This window comes from Sinocyclocheilus anshuiensis, unplaced genomic scaffold (assembly GCF_001515605.1).
Source record: "Sinocyclocheilus anshuiensis isolate Anshui unplaced genomic scaffold, SAMN03320099.WGS_v1.1 scaffold2649, whole genome shotgun sequence".
In the NCBI taxonomy this organism is placed as follows: domain Eukaryota; kingdom Metazoa; phylum Chordata; class Actinopteri; order Cypriniformes; family Cyprinidae; genus Sinocyclocheilus; species Sinocyclocheilus anshuiensis.
In genome coordinates, this window is record NW_015552865.1 from 283,738 (window position 1) to 300,310 (window position 16,573).

The following is a 16,573-nucleotide window of genomic DNA, read 5'->3' on the forward strand; positions in this document are numbered from 1 at the left end:
AGTTAAAGACAGTTCATCATTGAATTCAGTGATGTCAACATCCAGCTCAGTTTAAATAGTATCTTTGCAATCAAGTCAACGTTATCGCTGGAAATGAAGTGTCCCCAACTAAGCAAGCCAGAGGCGACAGCGGCAAGGAACCAAAACTCCATCGGTGACAGAATGGAGAAAAAACCTTGGGAGAAACCAGGCTCAGTCGGGGGGCCAGTTCTCCTCTGACCAGACGAACCAGCAGTACGGAAAAATCAATTTAAGACGTAATAAAACAGACGATGAACACTATTAACAGCAATTATTATATGATGCAATCAAACTTATAGCAAAATGTGGTAGTTCTGTATGTTGTTTCAGGGTTGGCATCATCTGAGGTCCTCTGAGGGGTTGGCATCATCTCTTCTCAGGTGTTCTGGATCCAGACTGATCCCGTGGCAAAAAACAGAGAAACAAATAGAAACATAATTAGCGTAGCTGCTGTTCCAACCAAGCAAAATTGATTTGTTTAACCCAAACTAAAGAATAATAAAGTGCATTTGATCAGATATAACTGCAGTAAAAGATTATGAGATGCATTATTTGAATGCTTGGCCAAAGAGATGTGTCTTTAATCTAGATTTAAACAGGGAGAGTGTGTCTGAACCCCGAACGTTATCAGGAAGGCTATTCCAGAGTTTGGGAGCCAAATGCGAAAAAGCTCTACCTCCTTTAGTCCCCTGAAGTGCCCTGAAGTGCCTTGAAACACGCAGCATTATTCTATGTGGTGACGTAATTTCAACTGAAACAGGAAGAGAGGGCGGGACATATCGAGCAGCCCCGTCCCCTTTTTAAAATAGCCAATAGCGTTTTTTTTATATCTGCTCGGGCCAGAGCCGTTGAGCACGGTAAAGCCGCATTTGACAGCCACAGTCTAATAGATTACCCCCTGGATTCAATATGAAACTCTTAGTAAAACAAAATAGTGGTCATAATCATACTGAGGCTGTGTAGTTGTAAAAGTTTTTAATATATGCTGACTCGTGCATATGATCTGCTCCGTGCGATCGCGTCTCTGGACCGGAGCCAAAGTCCAGATCAGACTGTGTGCGCTGCCGTGGTTCTCGTGAAACAATGTGAAACCAGACCTCATTTGCACCAATCGAAAGCATATTTACACTGTCTGAATCGTTCCCTATCCCCTACATTGTGCACTTCGAGTCATTCACTGTACAAGAAATACTACACTGTGAACAAGTGACCGATCTCAGCTGCTTCAGCGTCTGTTTGTAGTGCAGGGGGCGGGCGCTTCGGATTCTAGAGAGCATTTGATTGGTCAGAAGATTTGATGAGAAGATGAAGTACGATGTGACGTCAAAAAAATCGTTGAGCCATTTTGGCGGAAGTGACGAACTGCAAGCTTTGAATGCTTATATCTTATAAATGCTGCCTTATAGATTACCTTAAGACTAACATATTGATACTAACACCCAAAAAACTTTAATTTTGATTTCATGGGGACTTTAACATGTAAGCTGTGCCCTAATACTTTTCTACCTGATGACGGCCACAATGTTTGTCTGTCCTGCTTGGGAATTCAACATTTGAGAGAGGCTCTCACGGACCTGTGTTTGCACTGTAGCCTCTTACCTATGTCAGAGAGATGGCTCCGTCTCGCTGAATTGGACCCCAAGTCCACAGTGAGACTCGGATGAACAAAGCAGCAACCCACCACATGGAATGGGAAACACTGTGCATCTGCGGCTGCCGGTGCCCCCCCCATCTAAGAAGGCAATGTCATGGAATGAGCAGGTAGATGAAGCTTCTCTTACTAAAACAGTTGCTGTCCTTTCGTCAGAGATGTCAGAGATAAAATGCCTTCTTCAGACACTCCAGCCTTTTATGCCTGCCTCACCTATAGCTATTACACAGGAAGATAAGGAGGGGTTCCAGTAAGAGAATGGATGATGAACCTTTTAGTTCCTTTTCTCCTCCGTCTCTTGCTGACTTTGACGTGCTCTCTACAAGTGCGTCTGTCTCACTTTTGATACCTTTTTGATACCGGTATCGCTTTTGATACCGGATGATACCTTACCTGTGCTCCAGATGTGGGTTGCTCACTTAGGGCTGGATAATTAGCCAGTGCAGCCAGCCCAGTCCAATGTCTTTTTTAGACAGTCTTCGGCTGGATCTAATCTGCTATGGTACCATGCAAGGATTTCATTGCAGAATTTTTGAATTACCTTATAGGGTCTAGTGCACCTAAACGGCAGTCTAAGACTGCCCGTACATTGACATACACTGCCTGTACACCGTTTGGCATCCGGATCCAGCCCGTCTGCAGCTTTGGGTTTGGCCTCTGGGGCCGACTGTCTCTTAACAGATTGTGAGCCTGCTGTTGTTCATACCATAACTAGTGCTAGAGCTGCATCCACACATCAGCTCTATGCAGCCTGTTGGAGGATTTTCTCGTCATGGTGCGAGAAGCGTGGGTTAGATCCTACACGCTGTGACGTTCCTGGAGTTCTCAGTTTTTTTTGCATATTTTGGATTCAGGCAAAGCAGCCTCCACACTGAAGGTATACAGGTGCATCTCAATAAATTAGAATGTCGTGGAAAAGTTCATTTATTTCAGTAATTTTATTTATAAAAATGTCTAATTTATTGAGATGCACCTGTATGTTGTGGCCATTTCTGCGCGTCATGTACTGGTTAATGGTTCTTCTCTTGGTTCTCATACTCTTGAGTGGAGTTTTTGAAGGGTGCGAGACAGTTGAGACCAGCTCGTAACCCCCATTTTCCTGGATGGAATTTGCCACTTCTTGATTTTGTCTGTCTGCCACCATATGAGCCTTTGCAGACAGCTGACCTGAAATGGATATCTTTAAAAGCTGCTTTTTTGTTGGCAATTGCTTCTGCAACGCTTGTAAGTGAGTTACATGCTTTGTCCGTTAGTGAGTTATGTATGCATTGGTTGCAGGATGATTCTGGTGTTGTGCTCTGAACAAATCCTTTTTTTTCTATTTAAAGTTCTGCTTCCGCAGTTTATAAATCAGTCAATCAATTTGGCGGCTTTTCAGTCAGCAGCAGAGTCAAACCAGTCAAGGGATCACCTTTTGTGTCCTGTGTGAGCACCTGAAGGGCTATGTGGCTGCTACCATTCATCTTAGAAGCACAGATTAGGAAAGGGTCTGCTGTGTCAAAACAGAGATTGTCAAACTGGATTGTGGAGGTTATCACTACGGCATACAAGAAAGCCCGAAATCCTTTGCCAGAGGGTATCTCTTGTCATTCCACTAGGGCTGTGTCTACGTCTTGGGCTGCTTTCAGAGAAGTCTCTATGGCGGATATCTGTGCTGCTGCTACTTGGGCTTCCCTATGTACTTTTGCCCGCTTCTTCAAACTCAACTTTACTACCCCTCATGCTGTCAGTTCAGCAGTTCTTCAGGAGCAACCTTTAATTTTTTTCAGGTGAGTGGCATTCCTCATAACTATGTTCGTAGGAGTCATCCACTAGTACCGAGACCGATGGCTTTGCTAGTGTATCTATTATACTCGAGGCTCAGCCTACGTCACCGCGTGACTTTGTTAGTATATAACTAGTAATGAAGTAACGTTGAGTTTCTTCATTGAATGCTTATTGTATTACTGTATTAAATGCTCACTGTATTATGTAGAGTATGGGAGAAAGATGGACTGAGTGAGTGTGATTACCTGCATCTGATCAATCTGTGAATATTCACAGATGTCTCATATTCACAATAAAACATTAGTATGAATGTCCGCTGAGGAAAGCAATATCTTTGTCATACTATCCGTTCATCTGTTAAGGGTGATTTCCGATGACAGCGCTGCTCAGTGCATTTGTTGGCTGCATCTTACGAGGTGTTGAAAGTAAAAATAACTTCCTTGTTTACAACCCTCTTGTCGCCATCTAATGACGGAATAATGTAACTAAAATCACCATCATGAACACACACACATGCTTCCCAATACTAAACACTATTATTAAATACTACTATTATTTATATAAAATATTATTATTGAATAATAATATTTAAAAAACAACAACAGCCATCATAAAAATTCCAGAAGATCTGGCCGAGGTGAGGCTGCTCTCGGCGGGTTCACAGAGATGCAGCTTCAGTTTAACCCAGCTGAGTGTTCACTCACAGATTATTTCTAGTAATTTTAAGTTCACATTGATTCGGACGTGCCTGAAAGTGGTGTTGACCAAATGAGTGAGTTGTTTACTCTGTAATTAGTCAGTCCTGTTCACACAGTTTGACCCGATTATGTGGATTTGTGCACTGATGGTGTAATCAACCAATGCCAGTATTTTGCCATTCCCTCTTCTCATTGGCGTCATGCTCTAGGAGCTCAGTGAGAACACATTGAGCTCAAGGGAGGTCCCCCGCTGAAGCTTAATCCGCTGATGACGCTGTTGGAGAGTGCTACTTCAGAAAAAACAGTGATATAGAAGACATCTGATGTCATATTTTTCATTTAAATTGAGTTCTCTTTTTTTGCAGTAAGGTCAACAGTTAAAGCAAAACACAAACAGCACACATATATTTTTTCACCTTAAGGCATGTTATCCTGGATCTTACTTTTATTGGCATGCTGTCAGTTTATTCAGTGGATGCCATTCATGAAATAAGTCCAGGACAAATGTCTGTATTAATCATTTGGAAAACTATTGCTACATAAATTATTTCATTCACATTTCATGAATGAGGTCCAATGCACACACTGAAATTGATTTGATTTGATTTGAAATTGTGACATCATGATCAACAGGCATCATGGTCGTATATAATCAAGGAGGTTTGTTCTGAATAACTCATGTCTGTCCATCAATCAAAAGAGTGATACTGCTGTTAGGTAAAGAAAGACCTTTTTGGGTACAAAAAACTTTGCAAACTGACCTTGAGAAACGTAATATAAAAATCTGAAATTGCATTTCATGACCATCATGATCTGTGATCGGTGTAATATATACAGTAAGTGCTCATGTAAAGACGTTCTTCGTCACATTTTATCTATATATATATATATATATAGTGGCGGGAGGAGCAAAAGACAGAAACAGTGGGTGTGGCGTCAGGCCTCGGAGAGGCTTTTATTAACACAAAATCAACATAAAGTGTCCAGAAACGGGAAAAAAGTGTCCAAAATAAACAGGGGATCTTGTGTCCTCGTCGTGCTGCGGGGTTCGTGAAGGGAAGGGCGGTGTTCAGGAAGAAAGGGTCCAGGTAAGGGGCGGAGTCCGGCGGCCGCACGCGCTCCCCTCTCTGGTCCGGGGCACGAGGGGCGGAGGCTTCTTTCAGCGGCTTCATCCTTCTTTCTGCCCACGGCGCAGGAAGGTACTAGACGGCCCGGCATCCTGGCCCGACGGCCGTGTAACGGGTGCGGTTCTCATCCGGACCACGGGTCCGGGAGCTCGCATCTTTGGCGGCACGGAGATCCCTCAATGCTCCCTTCCTGGACCCACGAGGACACCAGCGTGCATGCACGGGGAAGAGACCGGTCTCCCGAGGAGAGGCGCGCTTGGCCTTTAATAGCGGTGGTGATTAGGCTCCATTCGGTTCAGGTGTGCCTCATCACACACTGCCAGCCCTGGCTATTTCAGCGCCCCTCCTCTTTCATGCACCACTCCTGTCGGGAGCCTGGCGAAGGGCGGCGATTAAGGGACGGCCAAAATAAACAGGGGATCTGGTGTCCTCGTCGTGCTGCGGGGTTCGTGAAGGGAAGGGCAGTGTTCAGGAAGGAAGGGTCCAGGTAAGGGGCAGAGTCCGGCGGCCACACACGCTCCCCTCTCCGGTCCGGGGCGCAAGGGGCGGAGGCTTCTTTCAGCGGATTCATACTTCTCTCTGCCCACGGCGCAGGAAGGGACTAGACGGCCCGGCATCCTGCTCCGACGGCCGGGTAGCGGGTGTGGTTCTCCAATATACAGTGGGTACGGAAAGTATTCAGACCCCCTTAAATTCAACGATTCTGTGTTTTTCTGTCAATATGGGGTGCTGTGTGTACATTAATGAGGAAAAAAAATTAACTTAAATGATTTTAGCAAATGGCTGCAATATAACAAAGAGTGAAAAATTTAAGGGGGTCTGAATACATTCCGTACCCACTGTATATATATATATTGGTGGCTGTTAGTAAAAACAAAGTAAAAGTTTTCAAAAGAGTACCCTAACCCTAACCCAGCAGACATGCCCCTTCCAACGGAACATTCAAATTAGCTAAATTCTGGGTAGAAAATAACCATTTGTATCTAAATTATGACCATTTCTATTGAAAAAAAATACTAAGATTGTAATTGCACCTCAGGAAACATAAAATAATTTTAAAAATGCATGTTATGACCCCTTTAACAAGTAACAACAGTAACAAATAAATACTGTAACAAATGTATGGCTAATTGTTAGTTAATTCGTTAAGTAAGGGATAATGAACATCCAGCCGGTTGTTATTGCAGAATAACCCCCGACAGGGTGATCTGGACCCTGATGCGATGCGGACATTTAAGTCATAAAGGACATTTAAGGATACAGTGCTGTCATACCACTTATTATACAACATTTCACCACATAAATAATTATGGCGATAAAAGATTTAAGACGAAAATGTTTTAAAATCTTAGCAGTTTGTTCGTTATCTTATAATCCATTACAGCATACAAAACAATCGTAGCAAAATGGCAGCAGCTGCATTTAAAATGAGAGAGTGAGTCCGCAATACCAGGATGACATAATTAAATAATTGTACACGATTTTGAATCAAGTTTTAATATTTTATTAGCTAAACAAACGCAAAGCTTCCACCAAGAAAAAACTGTTCTTGGCAAGAGTATAGCGCCGACTTCAGTTACCCGGATGAGCCTGTGTTATTCATTTTTACCGGCTGTTATCGAGGCATAACATACCTCGGAATGTCGCGACTGACCAATCAGAATCAAGTATTCCACAGAGCCATGTAATAACTAAAGTTTATTGTAAAGTGTTACCAAGAAATGTTTCTTGAGCACAAAATCAGCATATTAGAATGATTTCTGAAGGATCGTTGAAGACTAGAGTAATGGTGGACGTCTTTCAAAATTGTAAAAAAAAATTTTTTAAAAATTAATACCAACCCTAACGGTACATTCACACGGGGTATCTGCGTCGATACGCTTGATGGAGGGCGTTTCTGAAGCTTGGTGCTGACGTGACTGTCATAGTGACAACAGCCAATCACATTAGTTTTCTGGTGTTGCATGATCGCTATTGGCTAGTGCTGAACCAGGGTATTTGCATAAGGTGATCTTATTGGCTGACGCCTGCGTCGGCGCTTGAAAATTTGAAAAGTTTCCCACAGTTCAGTTCGGCAACGCTTGACGTCACTCCATTCAAAGTAAACAAGAGGCGTTGACGTAAACGTTTGATTGGCTTTGTGTGTTAGATTTTTCCAAAAACACATCAGTGCATCTTGTTGAATTGAATTCAGATAATGCATCAGATAGCAAGTTAATGAATACAGGAATGTATAGCATGGCTGATTTATCAGAGAGATTGCAATGCTTAAATATAAAGACTGTTAACCCCCACGCTTATTGAAGATCCAGCAGCCAGAGATAGCAGAGTTACATCAATGCTGCGATTTTCCAGCCCTCACAAAAGCCCTCTGGTTACTGTCGGATTAAAAGGCTGGATATCTCAGCGTTCAGCACTCTCTGCCTCTCCTCCTCTCTACCTCATTCCTATTCTCTATCTCTCGCTCTCTGTCTTTCTCTGTTTGTAGCACTCGGCTCTGCTTTTATCAGGGTTGAACATACAGGAAATTCTCCATGCAGAGAGCAGCTTGTGATTATGGATGGCACATGTTGAGATGGATCTCTGTGATATCAGAGGATGGGAGGACAAAGTTTATCTTGTTGACATCTGTTTGCTGTAGCTTTGTGATTTCACTGCTCTCTTGAGTAAGGGGACATGCAACCTGACTTTGAGTCCATTTTATTGCGTTTTCTCAGTGTTTTTCGTAGGTTGTGACCCAAAATAGCCAAATAATAATAGTGCATTGATAGAATCGGAAAATAAATAGGCATAGCAACTTATAAAAAGACCAATGCGCTTTTAAGGAAATTTTATTTGTACAGTTTTGATACTCATCTTGGATTCTGAAGTAGAACTGGTTGAAAACCACTAATCTAATTTGCTTGCTACTCAGTGGCTTAATCAAATTGCATAGCACAAGTCTTATTCCTGACAATTTTTTGAATGCAATACATGTGCACATTGTCTGAAGCTGAGTAGCATCTGACTGATGCTGGTAAATATATATTAGCCCGGTTATTGATTGTACACAAAATGCCTCATTTAACTAGTTTCAAAAGGAATAAATGTTGGGGGAAATGTATTATCCCATTGCTGCTGGCAAAATAGCTTAATTTGATCCATGATCTTTCCATTTGCCAAATTTAAATGACCGGAAAAACAGCACCAGTGCCAACAATTAAAGCTTATTGTTGGTTTAACCTAGAATTTTCAATCTGAATTATTTTTACAGAATATATATATATGGTGTAGTGGCCCAAATGTTACCCACAAAACGGCCTCAAAAAGTGTCATTTGCACTATTCGGTGACTCCTGTTACAAAGTAATGAACGATTCAAAACTTAGCTTCTGATTTAATTCAACACATTTAGAACAAAACCTCATGTGTATGTATTAAGGTAAGTGCAAGTGTAACTAATTGAAAAGGCATTCAGATATAAGCTATAAAATGGAAAGATTGGTAATAAATGCACTGCTTTTAGACTTTTCCCATGACATCCTAAGTGTATTTTGTGTATTTTTAACAAAAGCACATATTTCTTGGCTCATGATAAATCCACTTGGGCTTGTTCTAAATTGCAGAAACAAATAAATAAATAAATAAATACAAATTTTTGAAGTAAACATCAATGTCTAATGCACACTTAGAGTTGTTAGTTTGGCAGTCGAATGGACCATTGGTCTGTGGAATCATCTTTTGTCAGCTGTCTGGATCAGTCTGATCATTGGATGAAGGTGTGATGACGCTGTAAAGATGCACTCAGATGTGCTGTATTGTGCAGCGCTGTGCCACTTAATGCTGACAGCGATCGCTATGATGGCCGCCTGTGTCCTTCCTGAAATTATGAAAAACACTGTTGCAGTTCAGCGTTGTTTAAGAAAATAGTAAGCAAGGTCTTTCAGTGATCCGCTGCACTGCACTTACAATGCAAGAATAACTTGTCTTAATCAGTATCTTTGTTTTATTTTCACCTAAAATATTTAAACTATATTAAAACTATAATTTAAGTGTGGTACATATATCACCTGTCTGGATGACTGGATGCATATGGAAATTATATGCAGATGAGGCTGTGCATAATAAGATGTTTAAGCTTGTATGCACAATCTTCTGCTAATTTGGATTGGCACATCTCAGAGAATGTGAGAACTGTTTTATAAATCTGAAAATGTATGTATATATGCAAAACTTGCCATCATAACACCTCCTGTCCTGTATAAGTAGCAACAAAAACCTAGCACAGAAACTCACTTGTAGTAACTCGCATGAATATCCTGCAGTTAACTGCTACACTGTTACAAATGTAAATAAAACAAGCATAAAAGGAGTACATTTTACAAGAAAAGACTGTTTTGTTTCAGTGTAGTGAAGCATAGCACGCTAAAATTTAACTTTTTTTCACCATATGTAATGCACAGTGTTGGCAGGAAGTGAATGGAAGAAAAGGATGGTCAAATCACAAACATTTGCACAGAAATTGCTTTTTGAGCAAAGCAATATACAGCAGAGTAAACTCTTCATGTACCCATCCACAACCTCAGCACAAGCTCTACTCATTGTTCGCATCTCTTCTTCCTTGCAACATACACTCACTGGGGGTTGTAAGGCAATATTCTCTGTGAAAACTGCATTGGATTTGGTGTTTATTGTGAAATGTGGTATATAAATTTACATTTACACTTAACATTTAATCATTTAGCAGACGCAACTTACAAATAAAAATTAATAAACTTAGTTTAAATTGAAAATGTATTCATGTTATGCATCTGACATTAATAGTGTAGATAAAAGTGTTTATTTAATTGAAAACTTTGTACACAGTTTTTAGATTAAACTTAGAACAAGGTGAATATTTTCCAGAAAATATTTTAATACTTTGATTTTGCTTAAGTACAATGACATTTTTATTTTCATTGTACTGAAGCTAAAGCAAATTATTAAAATATTTAGCCAGTTATTTAATTTTGGAAATGTATAATACACACACACATATATATGTGTGTGTGTGTGTTATGCATTCTTATATCTTAGGAAGGGGTTTCCTCGCAAGGTTATCATCTTAATCAGGGGACCTTGATATGGAAGAGTTTGAAAACCCGCTTTGAGTAAACTATTCTACATGTTTTAGTAGATTACATGCAGTGAAAGCTAATTTTTAAGCTTTAAACAAATAAATGGCTCCCACAATAGGGCTATTTTAACAACAATAAGACACAAGACATCCTTGTTGGTATTCAAAACGAGTTGAAGGATGTCCACAGGGGCAATTCATTGGATTTGGATTGCCAAGCTTTAACAGAGAAACTTGAGGTGCTTTGGTTCCCTATAAAACCTCCCTCAGGCTTGTGTTGCTCAGAGAGGAGTGGCGGAGGAGATGTCATATGTCTTAAATGTTTTGCATGGGAGCGTTGATCAAAAGGCAGGACCCATCTTTCATCCAGAAGAGATGTCTGATAAATGCAGAGGTGATGCAGATTCCATCTATTATCACCATCCCACCTAAATTGGAACAATGTTTCGGATGGATTATAGAGGTGGCCTTGTAAACAAAAGGATGTTGGTTCGATCCCTATAAAGAGCACACTTGAGTCATCAACATTGTGCCCTTGAGCAGTAAGTGAAATTGGAAGTCGCTTTGTATAAATGCTAAAGTTTGACTTACAAACTAAAACATTTAAAGAGATTGTTGAAGTTTTTTTTTTCATGTATATGTAAAATACTATTAAGATTTGAATTGATAAAAAGCCTGAAGCCTCTCAACAAATAATACCTGAATTATTTCTGAAAGGCCAGAAATAATTACCCTTCTTCTTTGATTGCTGGAGGGATTTTGAGGTCCGAGATCCAAAACTAATGTATGCAACATCTAAAGCAGTCATTCTGTCCTTTAAATCAATTATAGCAGCTTTCTCTGCTGAATATTTTAATTCATTTGCAGTAAGTGCATTCAGAGACTGGCACTCCTTGAGTAGCACGCACACCCCGGCCATTTCTATAGACCGCTCACATTGTGTCTGAATCAAAAGTACTTTGTATCAAGATTTTTTTTTTTACCGTTGTTGAGGTTAAGGGTACAGCAGAGTTTCCACAAAACCCTTTGAGAAGAGAATCACTCGTCCACAAACCACAAACAAGAGACTTAAGTGAGACAAAAGGCTCTGGAGGTTTTTCTGGCAAATGGGGAGAGTCAGAGCCATTATTCCCAGTGAGAGTAGAGCCCTCGGAGCAGGACAGCTAGTGTCTTTAAAGCCCCAGAGCAGCATGAGGTACTGCAGGTTACGAGCGTGCTACTCTGTCATGGCCCCTCGTCTCCCCGACATTTCAGCCCCCAACAAACTCTCTGAGATGCCTCCCTTAATTGGAAAGGATTCCTCAAATGGTGCAGGGCCCAATGGTATAGGGAACGTGGATGTGCTTAGAATGTAGGATGAGGAGTTTGTGCTTGTAACTGTGTCGGATCTGGAGGACAGGTGTTTTGTTTTTTGTTTTGTTTTCAATCATTTATGTTTACATATGCACATACATGCAGATTTTAATTGAGTCAGTTCAATACAGTATGATATAGATACACTATATCAATATTTGATGAGAAAATGAAGATGAAGATGTTTCGGATTTGTAGGATTTTGCATGCACAGGCCAGGTGTTTTGTTTTGTTGTCAATCAATTATTTTTACATTTATGCATATAAGTAGAATAAATTAACTGAATCAATTAGATAGGTTTATATTTGGTGAGAAAATGCCACATGAAGATAAAATCAAAATTTATTTTTTTTTTGTAATGATTTTACTTTATTTATTTGTGATTTTCTTTGTTTGTTTGGTTTGGTTTTTGCTTTGTCAGTTCATTATGTCACATAATTTAATATAGCAGAATAACTGAATTGAATTGAATTATCAGATATGCCAATATTTGGTGAGGAAATGTCCCATATGAAGATAAAATCAAAATGTATACTTTTTATATTAAATTATTTTACTTTTTTATTATATATTTTTGTTTTGTTTGTTTTGCCAATCAATTATTTTTGCAGAATATGCAGAATGCAGAACCTATGCAGAATAATTGAATTTAATTTAACTGAATAAATCAGATATGCCAATATTTGGTAAGAAAATGCCCCATATGATTTATATATATATATGTGTGTGTGTGTGTGTGTGTATGTGTATATATATATATATATATATATATATATATACTGTATAAACATTTTTTATTATCGCACTCTATTTATTTTGTTTTGTTAATCAATTATGTTTATGTAAGCAAAATAATTAAATTGAATTGTCAGATCACTATTTGGTGAGAAAATGCCCATATAAAAATAAAATCAAAATATATACTTTATTTATTATTTGTTTGTTGTTTTCTGCTTTGCCCTGCCAATAATTATTATTATTTTTTAAGTATGCAGAATAATTGAATTGAATGAATCAATATTTGGTCAGAAAATTCCTCATGCTAAAAAAAAAAAAAAATTATATATATACTGTATATATGATGTATGTTCTGCGTTTATTTATTCATTTTAGTTTGTGTTTTTACTCCATGTTCGAATCACATAATGTAAACTAGTTGAACATCATCATTTATGGAAGCTTTCATACTATTTGATGAGGAGTTTGTGACTATGTTGCATCTGTAAACTTTTGTGTGCACATAGAGGACAAACAGCATGTATGTGTGTGTTCATCTGCCAGTGAGAGTGCTAATGCATTTGTGTGTGTGTTTGCGTGTATGCAGAGCATTGAGAAGCATGTGGGCTGGCCATCCTCCCCCAGCGCCAGAGATTCACAATGGATTTTTTCTCGCAAGCAGACCCACGGCGGATCTCGAACAGTCCCCCCCTCCCAGCACCAATAGTTATGCTTGTGGTGAACAATTACGCAAGCATAACCTGCCTCTTTAATTTAGGGTTTTCAAGATGCAAGGGACTGTCGAGGATGTTAAATTGCTTTTGGCTTTCTGTTTAAGGCAAAGCTGAAGTGCTGGTGCCTAGAAACCCGAGAAGAATAGGACAGACATTACTTTACTAACAGCAGCTTTTAGAAAAAAAAAATGAGTGGCTTTGTTTAGATAAAAAGGGTTTGCAGATGTATGTGTATGGATGGGTTTCTCTTGGACAAACCAGAAAAGAGTATTGAGTAAAAGAGAAAAAGCTAAGTTATAATACTGCACTAAACGACATTATCCTGAAAGGCATCCTATTGTATAGAGTAATGATTGCTCTTTTGGTTTGTGCAATTGTTTTGTTTGAAATACTATAAATGTACTGTAAATGCTGGCAGTAACATAACAATGGCACAGGCTGTATTCTGAAGAGTGTACCCTGCAATCTGCCAACCTGACATCTGACAGCTATCTCCCCGGTTTGTTCTGGCAGGGTCATAATTGAAACAGCTCCTTTGCAATTAAGACCTTACAAAAAACCCCAAGCTGAGCAACTCCAGCTCTAATGAATATACAGCTGTCTGGCATGATTATATGAGCGCTGAGAGATAATTAATCTTGCTTGCTGTCTCCCTGTCTATTATTCCACCCTCGTGTGTTACCAGACCTCTTTCATTTATCCGTGGCATGAAGAGCAAGATATGGGACATGGATATCTGAACATGTGAGATGAGAACTTGTGGCACATTGTAGATATTTGATTATTTTTTATATATTTTAAATTATTTTATTTTATTTTTAGGGATGCCAATCAATTAATTTTAAGTATACATTTAAGTTTTTAAGTATGCATATTAATTAAATGACTATATGAATATTTATTTAAAAAATAAAGTGATTGATAAATGTTTTATTGTTATAAATTATTTTATTAATTCATTTATTTATTCTATTTTTATTTTTTAACTTGGTTTATGAATTGCTATTACATAAGAATATATATTACATAAATAACTTGCCTTTCAGCGACTCACATAACATAATTACTATTCATGACCAAAGCTGTGCCTGAATATAATTTTTTTAATTAAATCATAGTTGGCACAACAATGTTTTAGGCCTAATACTAAAACATTTATGACAAAAATGCCAGGATGATGCTTCTTTACACTTTCTAATAGTATCTCAAATGAATATCCGTCGCAACTAGACATTTAAAACGGTGTCATACTTGTGAAGAGAGCTTGATGAGATTTATAATGTGCCCTTTTCAGACCATCCTTACACCCCAGAATGGTTATACAACTCAGATTAGAAGTCTTAACACAATTCGATATGTATCCATTATCTATATGATAAGATGATAGAACACTGAGCTGCTACCTTGATGAAAATTTGCAATACTTTTTGGCAGAATTACATCCTGTGTGTGTTTAAAAGCCAGGTTTAGTCATTGCTCAGGAAGTTGCTTTTTTGTGGACTAAGCCTGTGTGTTCTTAGCCATGTGATTCATTTATGTAGGAACATCCTTAAAGTCTACTTTACTCTACTTTCATGCAACTGAAACAAAATATTTCCTTAATGCATTCTGAACAACATGTGGTGTTGTTACTGGCAAGCTGAATAAATTTGTGTATAAAATTAAATTGATTAAATTTTTGTATAAAGTGCATCACCCTTGATAAAACTGTAACACCACTGTGCACAGCGCTTGTTAAAGAAACAACACGCTCTAAATTATTATATTTTGAAAAGTCTTCTTAGTTGGTAAATGGCAAGTGTGTTCCTCTGGCCCTCAAAAACGGTTTTGTTTAATTTCATTCTAATTATATTCCAAATATTTTATAAAAAAAGACATTTGTGTTTGCACATTGGGGCAGGAGCAGTTTAGATGATTTGATTGCATGACATTACATCTATTATTATTGTATTTTTAGTAAAGGAAACACCTGGAAAATGGAACTAGTTTGGTGTTCTACTTGTCTAAAATGAATAATGCTGTCTAAGTTACACATTTATGTTGCAACGCAACAAAAGTAGACCGCTGTTATTATAATCAGTAGGCCTTTCTACACTGCACAAACCTGATGAGGCCTTCAGTTGATGAATGCCCCATTTCTATTTGTAATGTGCTACACAGCAACTCCAGCCAATTTCTTTATCTGTCTGAAATAAAATTTTATTTGTTGTATATTTGAAAGAATTCTGAACAAAACTATATTATTTATTTTATTGTTATTTTTTTATTATATTATATTATTTTATTTTATTTTAGATGAGAAAAGCCCCAAGTAAAGAAAATTTCAAAACATTTTATTATTTTATGCGTTTTATTTCTTTTATTATTTTATTAAATTCAAAAAATCTCCCAAAGTGTTGCCTCGAGCTCACAGCTCATTGGTTGATTATTAGTGAAGACTCTGAGGTGGCAAGGAACTTTGACACATTCAGTGTGGAAAGCATCAAGCTGTGAAACATCAGTCTCTTCCATTGCTCTCCTGGTGTAAGTGTGAAAATTCAGTCAAAATCTAATGACACTTCAGTCGATGTTGATGCAAACTTTTTCTTTTGTCTGTCAGATCAAGAGAGGATTGGAAAAGACTCATCCTACGAGCAAGAAGGAAAGGTGATGTTCGTGATTGATGCAGTGTACGCAATGGCGCACGCCCTCCACAACATGCACAAAGACCTGTGCCTTGGCAAGGTGGGACTCTGTTCCAAAATGGACCCAGTTGATGGAACCCTCCTGCTAAAGTACATCCGCAATATCAAGATAGCAGGTAAGCGGTTTACCTTCACTCTAAAAAACACTGGGTTAAAAACAACCCAATTTGGGTTATTATTAACCCAAGTGCTGGGTAAATATAGGACAGAACCCATCTTGGGTTGTTTATTTAACCAAGCATAATAGGTTGATTTAACCCAGCTAATGGGTTTATTAATTTGTACTATATTACTAGCTTATTTTTTACTTCATACATTAAATAATGTTAACAGATTAACTTAAATCCTCTAAACTGTTCTAAAATACTCCACACAACCACTGGTTTGCACGATAACTTCCTTTATTTTCCTTTATTCATCATTTACAGCATTGTTTATATCGTTTTTAATAGGCTATACATATTGCCTATATTTAAACTCGTTTAACAAACATTAGAAGAAAAATTCAACATCAAACAGAAGTCATTCACGTGTGATCGACCAGTCTCTGTTATTCTGTTTCCACCATAACGGCGCTGGTTCTCGTGCCCGAGCTGGAGTCGTGTTCGGCGGGGAACTGCTAACGGCTTACCGAAGAATGCATCAATTCGATGGTGCTTAGAACTGCTGTCTCGTGAAGAAAAGACGCAAAATCCCCGCGATAAATAACTCAACCGCTGGGTTACG

The 16,573-nt window shown here is 38.5% G+C and overlaps 1 protein-coding gene across 1 annotated transcript in view; it reads left to right on the forward strand.

Annotated features, from left to right (window-relative positions):
- The window catches only part of LOC107668159 (metabotropic glutamate receptor 4-like), a gene marked incomplete at its 3' end in the record, with an annotated part of 130,521 nt that extends 114,558 nt beyond the window's left edge, over positions 1 to 15,963 (forward strand). The window contains exon 7 of the mRNA XM_016459955.1: positions 15,763 to 15,963. Within this exon, the coding sequence (XP_016315441.1) occupies positions 15,763 to 15,963 (201 nt within the window). The remainder of the gene's footprint in view (positions 1 to 15,762) is intronic.
- Between the last annotated feature and the right edge of the window lie 610 nt (positions 15,964 to 16,573).